At 33.6% G+C, this 15633-nt stretch overlaps 2 protein-coding genes across 3 annotated transcripts; both read left to right on the top strand.

Moving 5' to 3' along the window:
• The first annotated feature begins 658 nt into the window (after positions 1-658).
• LOC132794895 (ADP-ribosylation factor 2) lies at positions 659-1770 on the top strand. The gene is made up of 4 exons (XM_060805187.1): positions 659-845; positions 1048-1310; positions 1385-1510; positions 1575-1770. The coding sequence occupies exons 1-4, from the start codon at positions 779-781 to the stop codon at positions 1659-1661; spliced, it is 543 nt and encodes a 180-aa protein (XP_060661170.1). The 5' UTR covers positions 659-778; the 3' UTR covers positions 1662-1770.
• A 10494-nt stretch (positions 1771-12264) lies between these two features.
• Positions 12265-13870, top strand: LOC132794896 (large ribosomal subunit protein P1-like). Of its 2 annotated transcripts, none has more exons than XM_060805190.1 (2): positions 12265-12398; positions 12636-13870. In XM_060805190.1, exon 2 carries the CDS (start codon positions 12650-12652, stop codon positions 12863-12865), a length of 216 nt encoding a protein of 71 aa, XP_060661173.1. In that variant the 5' UTR covers positions 12265-12398; positions 12636-12649; the 3' UTR covers positions 12866-13870. The 2 variants fall into 2 exon arrangements, with proteins under 2 accessions (XP_060661173.1, XP_060661171.1); XM_060805188.1 differs by having other exon boundaries at positions 12271-12398; positions 12584-13865.
• The last annotated feature ends 1763 nt before the right edge of the window (positions 13871-15633 follow it).

Genomic DNA, 15633 nt, shown 5'->3' with positions numbered 1-15633 from the left:
CAGAAATTGTGACGTTATTTTGGCTCAGATTTTGGTACACTTATTGACTAAAGTGCGATATCGATGGAAATTAGCTGATTATTTCACTTGCAAATTTTAGCGCCCCAAAATTATTTCGAATTGTTGTGCAATTCTTTATAAAAAAAAAAATGTAATCAAAATCGAAAAAAAAACATAGAAATTTACTTTTTCACCCCTCAATAGCTGTTCGCGTGATGCAGCTTTGGTGTAAGCACTTGCGTCATTGAATCGCATGATTGAAGTAAAAAAGAAAAATTGACACATTCTCTTATTAAATAAATGAAAATATGCTTTGCCGATATAAGTGTGAAGAAATGGGTTGACTATTTTGTGTTTGTCGAATAGACAATTTTATATATTTTGTACTGGGAACTGCGGAAGATATTTTTACTATTTTTTTTTTTATATGGAGTTGTGCGGAAAAACTCGATTTCATTCATTAGGGAACAGCACCTAACTAAAAAGTTTTTTTCTCTGAACGCTCCCATTAATGGGGAAAAGTTGGGCAACTAAATAAGGATATGCCTTTATAAGTATTAATCGATCTTAAATGCTAGAACTCTTATGGAAATTTAAATTTCAATTGTGCGATTAATATAAACAAACATCGATATTTTCAGTATTATCGATTCGATTATTCGATTGGCATTTAGCTGCAGGTGTAACACGTCAATTTTTTTGGTGACAAAGTTTATGTTGTATTTCTGAGTCTTGTGAGGTTTTAATAGCTAGTTGTGATTAAGGGAAACTTAGTGCAATGGGATTAACAATATCAAGTTTACTGACGCGGCTTTTTGGCAAAAAACAAATGCGCATACTAATGGGTAGGTTGCTATGTAAATTTAATATACATATGTACACGATTATCGTGTGTGTGTGAGCAAGCAAGAACTTTTATAGGAGTTACAACTCATAACTTCACATACATTTGTATACATAGACATTATACATATTCATTCAAACGTAAGTCTCCATGTAATGCAGTTTGTTAATGTGGAAAACAATGTTTTTAAATTATTTGCATAGTTGGTCTGGATGCAGCTGGAAAAACAACCATACTCTACAAATTAAAGCTGGGTGAAATTGTAACAACAATTCCAACTATCGGTTTCAACGTGGAGACCGTCGAGTACAAAAATATTTGTTTCACGGTGTGGGATGTTGGCGGTCAAGACAAAATTCGACCGCTATGGCGTCATTACTTCCAAAACACACAGGGGCTTATTTTTGTTGTCGACTCTAATGACCGTGATCGAATTAATGAGGCTGAAAAAGAACTTCAAAATATGGTATAACTTTTTTATATAACAAATTAATTGAATACCTAATTTAATAATTTATTTTGAATTTTTGTTTGCTGAAGCTCCAAGAGGATGAGTTGAGGGATGCTGTGCTGTTGGTTTTTGCTAACAAACAAGATCTTCCGAATGCCATGAGTGCTGCCGAGTTAACAGACAAGTTGCATTTAAATCAATTAAGAAACCGACATGTAAGCAATAAGAAACATTTACTTTTTCAGTATTTTTACATTAAGTTTAATATTCATTATACAGTGGTTTATTCAGTCGACTTGCGCTACCCAGGGTCACGGCTTGTACGAGGGACTTGATTGGCTATCAGCAGAACTGGCCAAAAAATGAGTATTTATCAAAACGTCAATGTTATCCGACCAAACGCAAAGAAAAAAAGAAGAAATTAAATAATCATTAGATTTTAAATAAATACATGTGTGTAAATTAATTTTTTAAACCATGAGCTATTTATTTTAACCTACATTATTTAAATTAATTTAATGAATATACAAATGCATTCACAGTTCACTCTTATACCTATCTACTAGCCAGCTTTCCCGTAATTTATCTTCATTTCATTAACCGACTTAATTTGCTATTTCATTACTTGTTTAAACTGCAGCAAAACGCAAATAAACGTCACCCGTAGGGTAGAAGGACATATGGAACTACGTTGACGAGAAATGCACGTAATGCCCCATTTCCACAGCCAATCAGTTTTTTAAAATTTGATCGAACCCTTTTTTCACATAAAAAAAAAATGAAAACAAAATGGGCAACGGTAAATGTCCAATATTTTGGCATAAAATTTTTTGTTTGTTCAATGTCACCAAATTGACATTATTTTCTGAATTAGAATTGTTAAAGAACTCTAAAGCTTTTTTTTTTAATTTTTGGACTTCGCTGGTAATTTGTAATTTGTCAAAATTTAAAGGCTACTATTATATGTCCTCTTTAAAAAAAAAGTGAGTTTTATCTTGAAATTATAACCAATACAAAAAACCTGGATTATTTGCATTAAATGTTTAGACGATGTAATATAGTGTCCAATCGTTCTATGTGTTGTTGGTATGTTTTAAGGTCCCTGCTAACAAATGTATCTGTGTTTCTGTGGAGTGTAACTTGTAAGTCGAGGCAATTTTAAAACTAAATGTTATTAACTAAACTGTTAACAATCAAATAGTGGATAACATTTTTCCCGATTTTCAATAATCAATGTTGCAGTTGTTTTGACGTTATGTCATTCAACGTTGCTTGATATTTTTAGTAACCACAACCGCCAACAAGCTGCTGTGAAACAATGAAAATTAAATAAGATGTTCACCAAATCTTAATAAAATTTAAGCTTAAACACCTTTTTGTATTAATTAACACTAACTCGCCAAAATGCAACAGAAAAGCATGCGCAATGACTTGCATCCTCGTTAAAAATTGAGTTTCTAAAGATGAAGTTCAACGCAAAAAAGCCTGGTCGTAAACCCTTTACGTATACTGAAGCAGGACCAAGGTTTGTGTCTACATTTGGCACAGAAATTATAAAAAAAAAAATAAATTAAATTATCGCAGTGTGAAGAAATGGGTTGTTAATTTTCAGTATCGAAGTATTGGTATCCTTTATTTATGTTGTACTAGGAACTGCGGAACAAATCTTTGACGTTTTTTTTTTATGGATTTTCGGAAAAAATTCGATTTCGCTCATTTGGGAACAGTGCTTAACAAAAAAAGTTTTTACTCTGACCGCTTCTATTAAAGGGAAAAAGTTTGGCAATTAAATAAGGATATGCCTTAATATGTATTGACCGATCTTAAATGCTTGAACTCATATGGAAATTGCAACACTGAAGCAGGATCAGGGTTGATGGATTAGCGCTTGAACTAGTCAATGAAACAGAATATTCAATGCCGCTGTTGTTGTATGCCGTTGACAATTCTTTTTTTAGAATTTGTATAGCTATAGTACATATTGTGAGTATAAGGTATATTCATCAAAACTTAAAGTATGTCGGAGAGTGAGTAAGGCTGATGTCAGAGTGCGCGCGAGAAGCGAAGCGATGCGAGAAGCGATGAGCAAAGCGAGAAGATGTCAGAGTGAGAGCTTTGCGAGAAGCGAGTTACATTGTTATTTTGTAAGGTTTGAAAATAAACGGTAATTAAATCACAGAATGCAAGAAAACAATCGTACGCTCTGAGAGAGTTGAAGCGATAAAGCAGGTTGCAAACTGTTCTCTCGCTTTGCTCTCGCTTTCTCGCTTGAACTCGCAACTCGCTTCGCTCTCACTCTGACATCTTTCGAGCGATTGCATATGAAAAGGGTTGCAGTGGTTTATCGCTCGTTCTCGCCCAATATTATCGCATCGCTTCTCGCTCGCACTCTGACATCAGCCTAAAGCAGCATCTCGTGTCGGCACATTGACACTGCTTAATTAAGAGTGTGCATGTTAGATTGAATCATTCTTTATATGCGCTTTGTTGGTTGTCCGCATTTTGTCGCTTTGACAAGTACAGTTATTGCGGGGCGACGAGACGCTGTCGCTGAGTTTGGTTCGATGGCTATGGCGTAGGCAGTAAAAGGATCGAGCGGGCAGTGTGCTCATGCAATCGCCTGTGAAAGCATCGAAACTCGCTTCGCGATAATGAGTAAACAGACTTCGGTAGAACAGACTCCGACAAGTATATACCTTAAATATTTATACGTTAAGACTTATGAGGCGTATCCAATGTCTCCAACTTTACACAATGTATTGGTAGTAATACACCAAATTATGGAATCCTGCGTATTTCCTCTAGCTCTCGGCAAAAATTCGCCAGCAATGCGTAATAAATTATACAAACACGCTATAGGCTTTATCATGCAAGAAAACACAGACGCCTAAATTCGATGCCAGACCTGTTCAACAGAGCATTGGATTCTTATGAACCACTGTTATTAAACCATAAAAAAAGACTACCGAAAGAAGTTATAGCTCTTTTTGAATCTTCTGATATGAGCATTCAAGCAAATGGGCATGCAATGACAAAAAAGGCGGATATGATGGATACCTCAGAGTTGGAGGAAGATTTTTGGGATTTTTTAATCATGATCAAGGTGTGGAGTAAAAACTTAATATAGGGCTCTAACTAATGAGTGATTTAAGTTTGCAGTTCCAAATCAACTTTTAAATGTGAATTTGCTAAAAATATATTTATTACAATACATTTAAAGAACATTTCCTTAACATATTACATTAAAATATTTTAAAACATAATTGTAGAAAAAATTTTAAAACCTTATGGTAAGGTGGACGGGAAAGAAGACGTGATCTAAGGATAGAAAAGGACACAAATTTCAAAAAAAGGACAAAAAACAAGACAAAATATTTTGTCCATATATTTTATGTAATATCTCTCTTTTTTTTCGGTTGCCAACTCGTTCAGAACATCGTCAATGTCATCATTGCAAACTTCGAAACTTTGATTTTTTGTAGGTTGGTTGCTTCCAATCATTTTTAAATATTGCTAAGGAATTTCATATTCATGGCAACATACGCCTTTCCGGCGTAGCCCAAATCTAAAAAAGAAAAAGACAATTTCAATAAATGTGTGAAGCAAAAGAGTATTAAAATATTTACCTGATCGATAAAATCGCATTTAAAGTTTCTATTTGCAGTCGGTTGCGCAATTTGGTTTTTTACCAAATTAGCTTGGCTAAAAACACGCTCAACTTCTGCATTTTTGATCACGACACATCCACTGCACCAGATAGATACCCGCTACCCATTTTGAATAAAAGCAATATATTTTGCGGTATATTTCTCCAAATATACTACAAAAATACTAAAAATACACCAAATGGTATATGTGATATATCGAAATAGTACCGCATTCAAAATATACCATAGACGGCACAATATACCAGATTGTCAGCCAAAGCAACTAAGAACCCTAGTAAGTAGGCGTTTTTGCCCATACAAAAGTATTTCTTTAATAACTTCGACAATTTTTATCTGATCGCAACCAAATTTTCAGGAATCATAACTACTACAGTAATTATTGTATATACCAAAATTCTAGCTTTAAAATTACGATTGTTATTAGATTTTTTTGATTTGCGGGGGCGGAAGTGGGCGTGGCAAAAATTTGAAACAAACTTGATCTGCGTGCAAACATAACAAATGTTGTCGAAAAAAAAAATAATAGCTCTATCTCTTATAGTCTCTGAAATCTAGGTGTTCATACGGACAGACACACAGACGGACAGACATACAGACGGACATGGCTAGATCGTGTCGGCTGTTGACGCTGATCAAGAATATATATACTTTATAGGGTCGGAGATGCCTCCTTCTACCTGTAACATACATTTCCTGTCGGCACAAAGTTATAATACCCTTCTACCCTATGGGTAGCGGGTATAAAAAGGACAGATAAAAGGCTAGGGGATGTTTTAAATTTTTTGCGGCTGACGCAGTTAAAAACCGGACAGATCTGTCCGGAAAAAGGATAAAACGGCAACACTGGTATGTACATACATACTTGTAAACGGTTTCTTGCGCCTTGTACTGTCATTAAAGTTACTTTCCCGTAGTACTCTCGAATTGATTCTGGGTGGCACGCCTTACTCAATTCCTCCTCTATAACACTGGCAAATTTTGGTGGCGAAAATTTTGGATTTTTACCGATTTTCCGGACAATATAACGCGCGTCGGTCTCATTAAAAAATGCATTGGGTACATTTTTGCCCTTCTCATGCACTATACTTTCGCGAAAAAAAACAATGAAATGATTCTTTGCACAGTCGAAACACTCAGATGCAGCATTTCATAAATTTTTGGACGGGAAAATCCATTCTTTAAAGGAGCTATGACGTCATTTTATAATTCATAAGCTGTGGTACTTTTTTTTGGCATTTTTTTGTTTTTCAATAATTTTATATAGTAAACAAAAAATTAGAGGATAAATGAAAAAGTATCTTGTATGTTAAAACATTAAACTAAAATCCTGCGTTTAAATAAAGTTAATACCTCTTTAGTTTGGTGGTTGAAATAAGCTGTGATCTACTGTATGTATATGTACAAAGTTTCATGTTTCTATCTTCAAAAGTCGTTGTAATGTCAAGAAAGCTGTCCCTATAGAGTATGGCCGCTTAGATGCAAAACAGCTGCGAAGAATGTAAACAAATTTTAGCCACCAAGTTATAGAAAGTGAGCAATCTAAATCATTAAAAACTAGAGAAGAATGATTCTTAGAAATCAGTAGTACAATTTATATTTTTGATGCGCTGAGCTACGTTTCGATTTCACCTCGATAAAATATCGCGTGACTAATAGCCTCTTTCCACCTCACTCAGTTTTTCTACGTTTTTTAAAGTCCCGTTACGGGGTTTCCAACTGCACGAACCGAGAAATATGGGCAACGGTAAAATTCTCAATATGGCCGCTCTGAAATGTCAGCTGTTCAAATGTAAACACGAGTTGGCGAACAATTCAAAAATCAGCACGCGCATTTTAAAATGGAAAATTTTCTTAAATTTCAAGATTTTGATGAGGATTTTGACGAAATGGTTGATAAATTAACCGAGTATAGGCCATTGCCACTATTAAAGAAATCGCCATCAGTTTGGGCCTATGTAAGTAGAATTGCTGGCAGCAATGTAATATTTTTACATAAATATTTTTATTTTTTAGGAACGGCATGGGTGTTTTTAGGAGCGCGATGTTCCTGGAAGCAGCGAATCTTTTTTTGTAGAACATTTTCGAATTAATAGGGAGGAGTTTGGCATCCTTCGCCTTCGTTGATTGGCCAAAAAAAGGCACTGCATATCTCCTCCCATAACTCGAACAAGAAAGCCTTGTGGATATTGACGGCTTGCGAGTTTTTTGGCTCATCTAAAATATAAACAATTTGCTTTAAAAAGCAAAATCACATTTTTATTTTTCTATGTTCATACCTTGGCGCACTTTAGTGTCAGCTGTTTTGTTAGTGGTGAGCTCTTTTTCGTTGTCATATCACAAAATATTGCATAATTACCCAAAAAGTGCGTTCGCTATTTCTACGTAGCTCGCGAACGTAGAAAAACCGACGTTTTTTTCTTATGGGTTTTTACATGGGGCGAACGTAACATTCGGCCTGAACGTGAAAAAACCAAAGAAAACCGTGCGGTGGAAAGAGGCTATAAACAAATATAACGAAAATTGGTGTTTGGTATTTTACAATTGTGTCCGATACTTTCACATAGCTCACGAAAGTGAAAAACCGAGCGGAAACGGAGCATTAAAAATCAGAAGTCTTTTGCCCCATTTCCACAGCTCCAAAAACTCGGGTTTTTTTTCAATATATATGTTTTTTAACAATAGAGATTTCTGACATTCGTGAGCTACGTGAAAATATCGGACACTAATTTTCGGAATACTTTTTCAATCACGCGATACTTTATCGAGTTGAAATTGAAACGGAGACCACCATAGCAAAAATATGTGCGTCAAGATAGCTCCGCAACTTTAGCGTCACATATCGATAAAAAAAATATCGGCTAAAAAAACTTTTTATTTTCGTCTTTTTACGTGATATTTAAACTAAAATTAAAAAAGTTTAAATGCAAAACAATAGAAAATTAAATTATCTTTCTATTAAATCCATGTTCGTCAAATTTCATGCAGTATTTATGCACTAAAATCGTGATTGAAAAATTGGGGTAGCAACATTTTTGCAAATATCTCGGCTTTGACGAGTTGTCGGCCAAATCGGCTTATAACAAGTTATAGAGTATTGTTTTATAAATATACCCTCAAAATTCATAATTTTAAAACTTTTCGTTTTGAGATATTTGAGAAAAAGTACGATAACCTCAGCTCCAGCCCCATACAAAATGAGCACAAAAAATCAATGCTACCGATTAATGACCGTAACTTTTTTTTGACTTTCTTGTCGGCCATAGCGCACATTATACTTTCGTAGATACAACTATAAGGAAGATATATAGCAATTTTGGTTTGCAATCAATTTTCTGTTTTGAGAAAATTGACCTTTTCTAACCCGCAAAAACAAGTTCATTTCGCAGGTGCATCAAATCACTGGAACCAGCGTGGAACCAGTCAGTGTTAAATAACACCATTTGGACTTTGGCGGGACTTCAAATACTTGCAGAAAATAACTAAATGAAACAAATATTACTATAATTTAAAATTACATTTAAATACTCTATTTATATATATATTACTTTGTTATAATTAATAAATATACGCAATTAAATATTCTTATTTAAATCGTAATTTTGCAGTTTACTTGATCACTGTTAGCGGCAAAACTTTATGTTAACGCTATCATCAAATTATTCTTAATATTTGCAGAACTTATAGGCCATGTCGCGCTATTTCATTCTATTCGAATCAAATAGATAAATATTTTGCTTTTGTTTTATTCAAATCGGTTAAGCCGTTTTCGAGAAAATTCAATTTTTGTGATTATTGCGAAAATTACAAATAAATTTCAATTTGGCATGGCAACGCTTAACATCTGCGAAGCTAGTAAAAAGTTAGCGTCGAATTTTTGTTTTGCAGATTTTTCAACATTTTGACTATGTACATAATTGGTCAATACTTTAAAAATAGATAATTAACATATGTATCATTTCCCAATATATACTACATAGCAAATTATCATAGTTTCGAGAAAATTCAAAATAACATCTACATTTTTCGATTATACGCTCTCCTAGACTTTGTCTGAGAAGGCGCGCATTGTTATAATATAAACATAAAAATTCGAATGCTTTGCAATTTGTTTTATTCAAATCGTGATTTTCCTTTTCGAGAAAATCGCATTTTAGTAGAATAGTACACATTTTTGAATTTTTGCGCAATACCTAAAGTAGTCAAAGCGTTGCCAAATTTAAAATGGCGATCATGTACATACCTATTTATCATATTTATTACCCATATATATCCCCAACTTATTGGCCATGTCGCGCTATTTCATTCTATTCGAATCAAATAGATAAATATTTTGCTTTTTGTTTTATTCAAATCGGTTAAGCCGTTTTCGAGAAAATTCAATTTTGTGATTATTGCGAAAATTACAAATAAATTTCAATTTGGCATGGCAACGCTTAACATCTGCGAAGCTAGTAAAAAGTTAGCGTCGAATTTTTGTTTTGCAGATTTTTCAACATTTTGACTATGTACATAATTGGTCAATACTTTAAAAAATAGATAATTAACATATGTGTCATTTCCCAATATATACTACATAGCAAATTATCATAGTTTCGAGAAAATTCAAAATAACATCTACATTTTTCGATTATACGCTCTCTAGACTTTGTCTGAGAAGGCGCGCATTGTTATAATATAAACATAAAAAATTCGAATGCTTTGCAATTTGTTTTATTCAAATCGTGATTTTCCTTTTCGAGAAAATCGCATTTTAGTAGAATAGTACACATTTTTGAATTTTTGCGCAATACCTAAAGTAGTCAAAGCGTTGCCAAATTTAAAAAATGGCGATCATGTACATACCTATTTATCATATTTATTACCCATATATATCCCCAACTTATTGGCCATGTCGCGCTATTTCATTCTATTCGAATCAAATAGACAAATATTTTGCTTTTGTTTTATTCAAATCGGTTAAGCCGTTTTCGAGAAAATTCAATTCTTCTTGTGATTATTGCCAAAATAATATTACCATGGTGGCAACACGTGTTACGGCCGAAAGTTGGGCCACCCCATGGTAATATTATTTTGGCAATAATCACAAGAAGAATTGAATTTTCTCGAAAACGGCTTAACCGATTTGAATAAAACAAAAAGCAAAATATTTGTCTATTTGATTCGAATAGAATGAAATAGCGCGACATGGCCAATAAGTTGGGGATATATATGGGTAATAAATATGATAAATAGGTATGTACATGATCGCCATTTTTTAAATTTGGCAACGCTTTGACTACTTTAGGTATTGCGCAAAAATTCAAAAATGTGTACTATTCTACTAAAATGCGATTTTCTCGAAAAGGAAAATCACGATTTGAATAAAACAAATTGCAAAGCATTCGAATTTTTTATGTTTATATTATAACAATGCGCGCCTTCTCAGACAAAGTCTAGAGAGCGTATAATCGAAAATGTAGATGTTATTTTGAATTTTCTCGGAAACTATGATAATTTGCTATGTAGTATATATTGGGAAATGATACATATGTTAATTATCTATTTTTAAAGTATTGACCAATTATGTACATAGTCAAAATGTTGAAAATCTGCAAAACAAAAATTCGACGCTAACTTTTACTGGCTTCGCAGATGTTAAGCGTTGCCATGCCAAATTGAAATTTATTTGTAATTTTCGCAATAATCACAAAATTGAATTTTCTCGAAAACGGCTTAACCGATTTGAATAAAACAAAAGCAAAATATTTATCTATTTGATTCGAATAGAATGAAATAGCGCGACATGGCCAATAAGTTGGGGATATATATGGGTAATAAATATGATAAATAGGTATGTACATGATCGCCATTTTAAATTTGGCAACGCTTTGACTACTTTAGGTATTGCGCAAAAATTCAAAAATGTGTACTATTCTACTAAAATGCGATTTTCTCGAAAAGGAAAATCACGATTTGAATAAAACAAATTGCAAAGCATTCGAATTTTTATGTTTATATTATAACAATGCGCGCCTTCTCAGACAAAGTCTAGGAGAGCGTATAATCGAAAAATGTAGATGTTATTTTGAATTTTCTCGGAAACTATGATAATTTGCTATGTAGTATATATTGGGAAATGATACATATGTTAATTATCTATTTTTAAAGTATTGACCAATTATGTACATAGTCAAAATGTTGAAAAATCTGCAAAACAAAAATTCGACGCTAACTTTTTACTAGCTTCGCAGATGTTAAGCGTTGCCATGCCAAATTGAAATTTATTTGTAATTTTCGCAATAATCACAAAAATTGAATTTTCTCGAAAACGGCTTAACCGATTTGAATAAAACAAAAAGCAAAATATTTATCTATTTGATTCGAATAGAATGAAATAGCGCGACATGGCCTATAAGTTCTGCAAATATTAAGAATAATTTGATGATAGCGTTAACATAAAGTTTTGCCGCTAACAGTGATCAAGTAAACTGCAAAATTACGATTTAAATAAGAATATTTAATTGCGTATATTTATTAATTATAACAAAGTAATATATATATAAATAGAGTATTTAAATGTAATTTTAAATTATAGTAATATTTGTTTCATTTAGTTATTTTCTGCAAGTATTTGAAGTCCCGCCAAAGTCCAAATGGTGTTATTTAACACTGACTGGTTCCACGCTGGTTCCAGTGATTTGATGCACCTGCGAAATGAACTTGTTTTTGCGGGTTAGAAAAGGTCAATTTTCTCAAAAACAGAAAATTGATTGCAAACCAAAATTGCTATATATCTTCCTTATAGTTGTATCTACGAAAGTATAATGTGCGCTATGGCCGACAAGAAAGTCAAAAAAAAGTTACGGTCATTAATCGGTAGCATTGATTTTTTGTGCTCATTTTGTATGGGGCTGGAGCTGAGGTTATCGTACTTTTTCTCAAATATCTCAAAAACGAAAAGTTTTAAAATTATGAATTTTTGAGGGTATATTTATAAAACAATACTCTATAATTTGTTATAAGCCGATTTGGCCGACAACTCGTCAAAGCCGAGATATTTGCAAAAATGTTGCTACCCCAATTTTTCAATCACGATTTTAGTGCATAAATACTGCATGAAATTTGACGAACATGGATTTAATAGAAAGATAATTTAATTTTCTATTGTTTTGCATTCAAACTTTTTTAATTTTAGTTTAAATACCACGTAAAAAGACGAAAATAAAAAGTTTTTTTTAGCCGATATTTTTTTATCGATATGTGACGCTAAAGTTGCGGAGCTATCTTGACGCACATAGCAAAAATTGATAATAGAAATGCGCGAAGCCATACAAATTACACTAATTTTTGAAAATCATTCTGTTTCTAGTTTTCGATGATTTCAATCGCTTACTTATCAAATTTGAAAAACCTGAGTTGCAATGGAAATGGGGCATTACATATTCACATAAAAAATGTATGACGTTTTCCTAAAAAAAAAAAATAATTGTGCATTTATTATATTTGCAAATTTGTCAAAACATACATACGTATGTAATAAGTTTAGCATAGACTTAAATTAAATATTTCAATCAAAATATATGTATATGTAAAACTAAACTAGTTCACAATTATTTTGAATCATGATTTTTTTTGTTTTAGATCAAATTTGAAAATATTAATTTTTGGCAACTTGCACCAAATATTAATTAAGCTTACAGTACAACAATGACCACTAAATCTGCGCTCGCATGCGCCAAAGCCTTGGAGGGCATCAACGACAAGGACCTGATCAGCAACATTGGCTCCGGCGTTGGTGCTGCCCCAGCTGGCGGTGCTGCTGCCTCTGACGCTCCCGCCGCTGAGGCCAAGAAGGAAGAGAAGAAGAAGAAGGAGGAGTCTGATGTGTCTGACGATGACATGGGCTTCGGTCTCTTCGTTTAAGAAGCAAGCACTTGTAACATACCTAAGCAACATCAACATCCCCTGCGTATATAAAGTAAAGTTTTATCTTTCCTCAACTTTTTCGTACACGTTTTAATGTACAAAGAATGCGGCGTGGAAATATAATTGTTTACTTAATTATAATGATTTGGCAGCTTCCTAGTCATCGAGGTGATCAATATCTAACGTATTTGGCGTTAAGAGCATGGGCTCGCTGCAGGTTGACTCATCCACTAATGAAGATAGTGAACCATTCATTTTTGAGCCTGCTAAGTCCACCTGTTGCTCGTCATCATCCACCCCTCCACCATGCGACCGTTGCAATGATGAAAGTAACGGGTCGTGTCCACCAGAAGAATCACACTCATTGAGCATATTAAATGGAGACGCTGGTGCTCTCCTCGCCTTGATTGAAGACTAGAGTGTTTTCGACACCGTCAAATCACTCCATTATTCAATTGTTCTTAACTAAGCTGCTGAATAGCTGTTGCCTTCGGTCCAAACCTATTGCAACATTGTTGTAACTGTGTTGAAATAGGGGAATGCGGTGACGATAGCAAATGGCTACATTGAGAGCATTGGATCTCCTCCCTGTACAGGATGTTTACAATCTTCCATCATCAGCTCATCAATTTGATTTAAGCCCATGTTACGATCGTTACTAATTAATGGAATCTGTAAAAATATAGGCAAATTTGTATTATTACATGTTACCATTATTATTATTAACTCGCAGCTTCGCCCGCGTTACATTTTTGTGGTTAAAGATAATACTATATATAGTATCGTGAACCTAATAATTGACTTCGGTTTGGATGTCTCTTACTGCTACACGTCTGAAGACTATTTTAATCTTTTAAATATAAAATAAAAATATAATAAAAAAATTGTTTCAACTAGATACGTTAACATTTAAAATGGATTATAACAAGTAAGAAAGTTACAGTCGAGTGTGCTCTACCCATTTTAAATAAAAACAAAATAATGCACTATTATTTTCAAAATGTACCGAAAATACTACGATGCTAAAAATATACCAAATTGTGTATTTGTTATATCGATATAGTACCACATTCAAAATATACGATAGATAGTAAGTAGGCGTTTTTGCCCATGCAAAACTATTTGCTTAATAAATTCCACAATTTTTGTCTGATCGCAACCAGGAATCACAATTACCATAGTTATTATTGTACATACTAAAAATCGCAGCTCTAGCTCTAAAGTTACGCTTGTTATTCGATTTTTTGATTTGCGAGGGCTGAAACAAACTTGATCTGCGTGCAAACATGACAAATGCTGTCGAAAATTATAGCTTTATCTCTTATAGTCTCTGAGATCCAGTGTTTCATACGGACAGACGGACATGGCTAGATCGTCTCGGCTATTGATGCTGATCAAGAAGGGTCGGAGATGCCTCCTTCTACCAGTTACATACATTTCCTGCCGGCACAAAGTTATAATACCCTTCTACCCTATGCGTAGCGGGTATAAAAATATGACCTTGCAATATGCGAAAAAATGTTCCTTAAACAGTTTTAACTTTTTTTGATCCAAACGCATTAGTGATTATTAAGACTTGTTATTGTCGTGCTGAAAGTCGAGATTCTAAAATTGAAAATAATCGTGACAAATATCTAAAATAATTAGACATTTCGTCAACATGTTCGGTAGTCCTAGCTTTAAATGTCGCTGCGATCATGTTTTCACAGACAAAGCGAGAGGCAGTAACATTAATACGCTATGTATTGGCGTGGTAACTTTTAGCCAATTTCATGTTCGGTAACATTCGGAATTCTCTTAGTCCTCTTGTGTGTGCTTAAATAATTTTATCGTGGTGTGGCAGCTGTTTTGCATCTGAGCGGCCACACTCAAAATTTATCGTTAGCCATTGTTTTGTTTTTTAATTTTATGCTGTGTAAGCCTGGACTAGATGGAGAAAACTGAGCTCTGCGAGCACTCGTCATTCGGTATTATTTTCAAAATATGGCAAAATAATATACCAAAAATGTTAAAAAATTGCATATTTGGTATATCAACATGTACTATAGAGTGCAAAATATACCAGATTGTCAGCCAAAGCAACTAGGACCCATATTAAGTAGACGTTTTTTCCCATACAAAAGTATTTCTTAAATAAAATCTAAATTGTTTATCTGTTTGGATCTAAACTCAAAAATTCGAAATACTGTTATTATTATTTGGACGTTGACGTACTAACGGCAGTACCATCAAGTGGCCCAGCGATACCAAGCACGGGCTTGTTGACGCGCGGACAAAACAAAATAAATTTGTGAACAGCATGCATTAAACGAAAACCGCGAATAAATATTAAAAGACGCTGGACAACTAATTAAATTAGATTAAAAATATGTTAGAGTAAATGTATAAAAAGATAAATAACAATTAAATACTCGATAAATAAGCTAATAATAAGGTTTTAAGCAGAGGAATAGATTTGCTGGAGCAAACTACGTTATTGAGATTATTATAATTCGTACACAAAATACGGAAAGGATTATGGCAAGCAAAGTTAGTAGATCTACGTGAAATAAGAAGAGGAAGAAAATTCCTAGTGATCCTGACAGGAACTGCAAAACTAATTTGACTTAACAGCTCCAAAGAGTCTATTTCACCATTAATTAGTCTCTGTATAAAAACAGCACCTTGCATAGTTCTACGGTCAGAAAGAGAAGGAAGGTTTAGTAATAAAAGTCTACTTCGATACGGTGGTAATCTAATATTAGGATTCCATTTTAAACTACGAA

This window comes from Drosophila nasuta, chromosome 4, assembly GCF_023558535.2.
Source record: "Drosophila nasuta strain 15112-1781.00 chromosome 4, ASM2355853v1, whole genome shotgun sequence".
NCBI lineage: Eukaryota > Metazoa > Arthropoda > Insecta > Diptera > Drosophilidae > Drosophila > Drosophila nasuta.
The sequence above is the reverse complement of the archived record's forward strand: the minus strand, read 5'-3'. Positions and strand labels throughout refer to the sequence as shown.

Bases quoted from the DNA above. Each gene is read 5' to 3' on its own strand.
- LOC132794895 (XM_060805187.1), top strand. From the start codon at position 779: ATGGGATTAACAATATCAAGTTTACTGACGCGGCTTTTTGGCAAAAAA. The intron at 846-1,047 runs GTAGGTTGCTAT...TTATTTGCATAG, and splicing joins ACAAATGCGCATACTAATGG to TTGGTCTGGATGCAGCTGGA. The intron at 1,311-1,384 runs GTATAACTTTTT...TGTTTGCTGAAG, and splicing joins AAAAAGAACTTCAAAATATG to CTCCAAGAGGATGAGTTGAG.
- LOC132794896 (XM_060805190.1), top strand. From the start codon at position 12,650: ATGACCACTAAATCTGCGCTCGCATGCGCCAAAGCCTTGGAGGGCATC.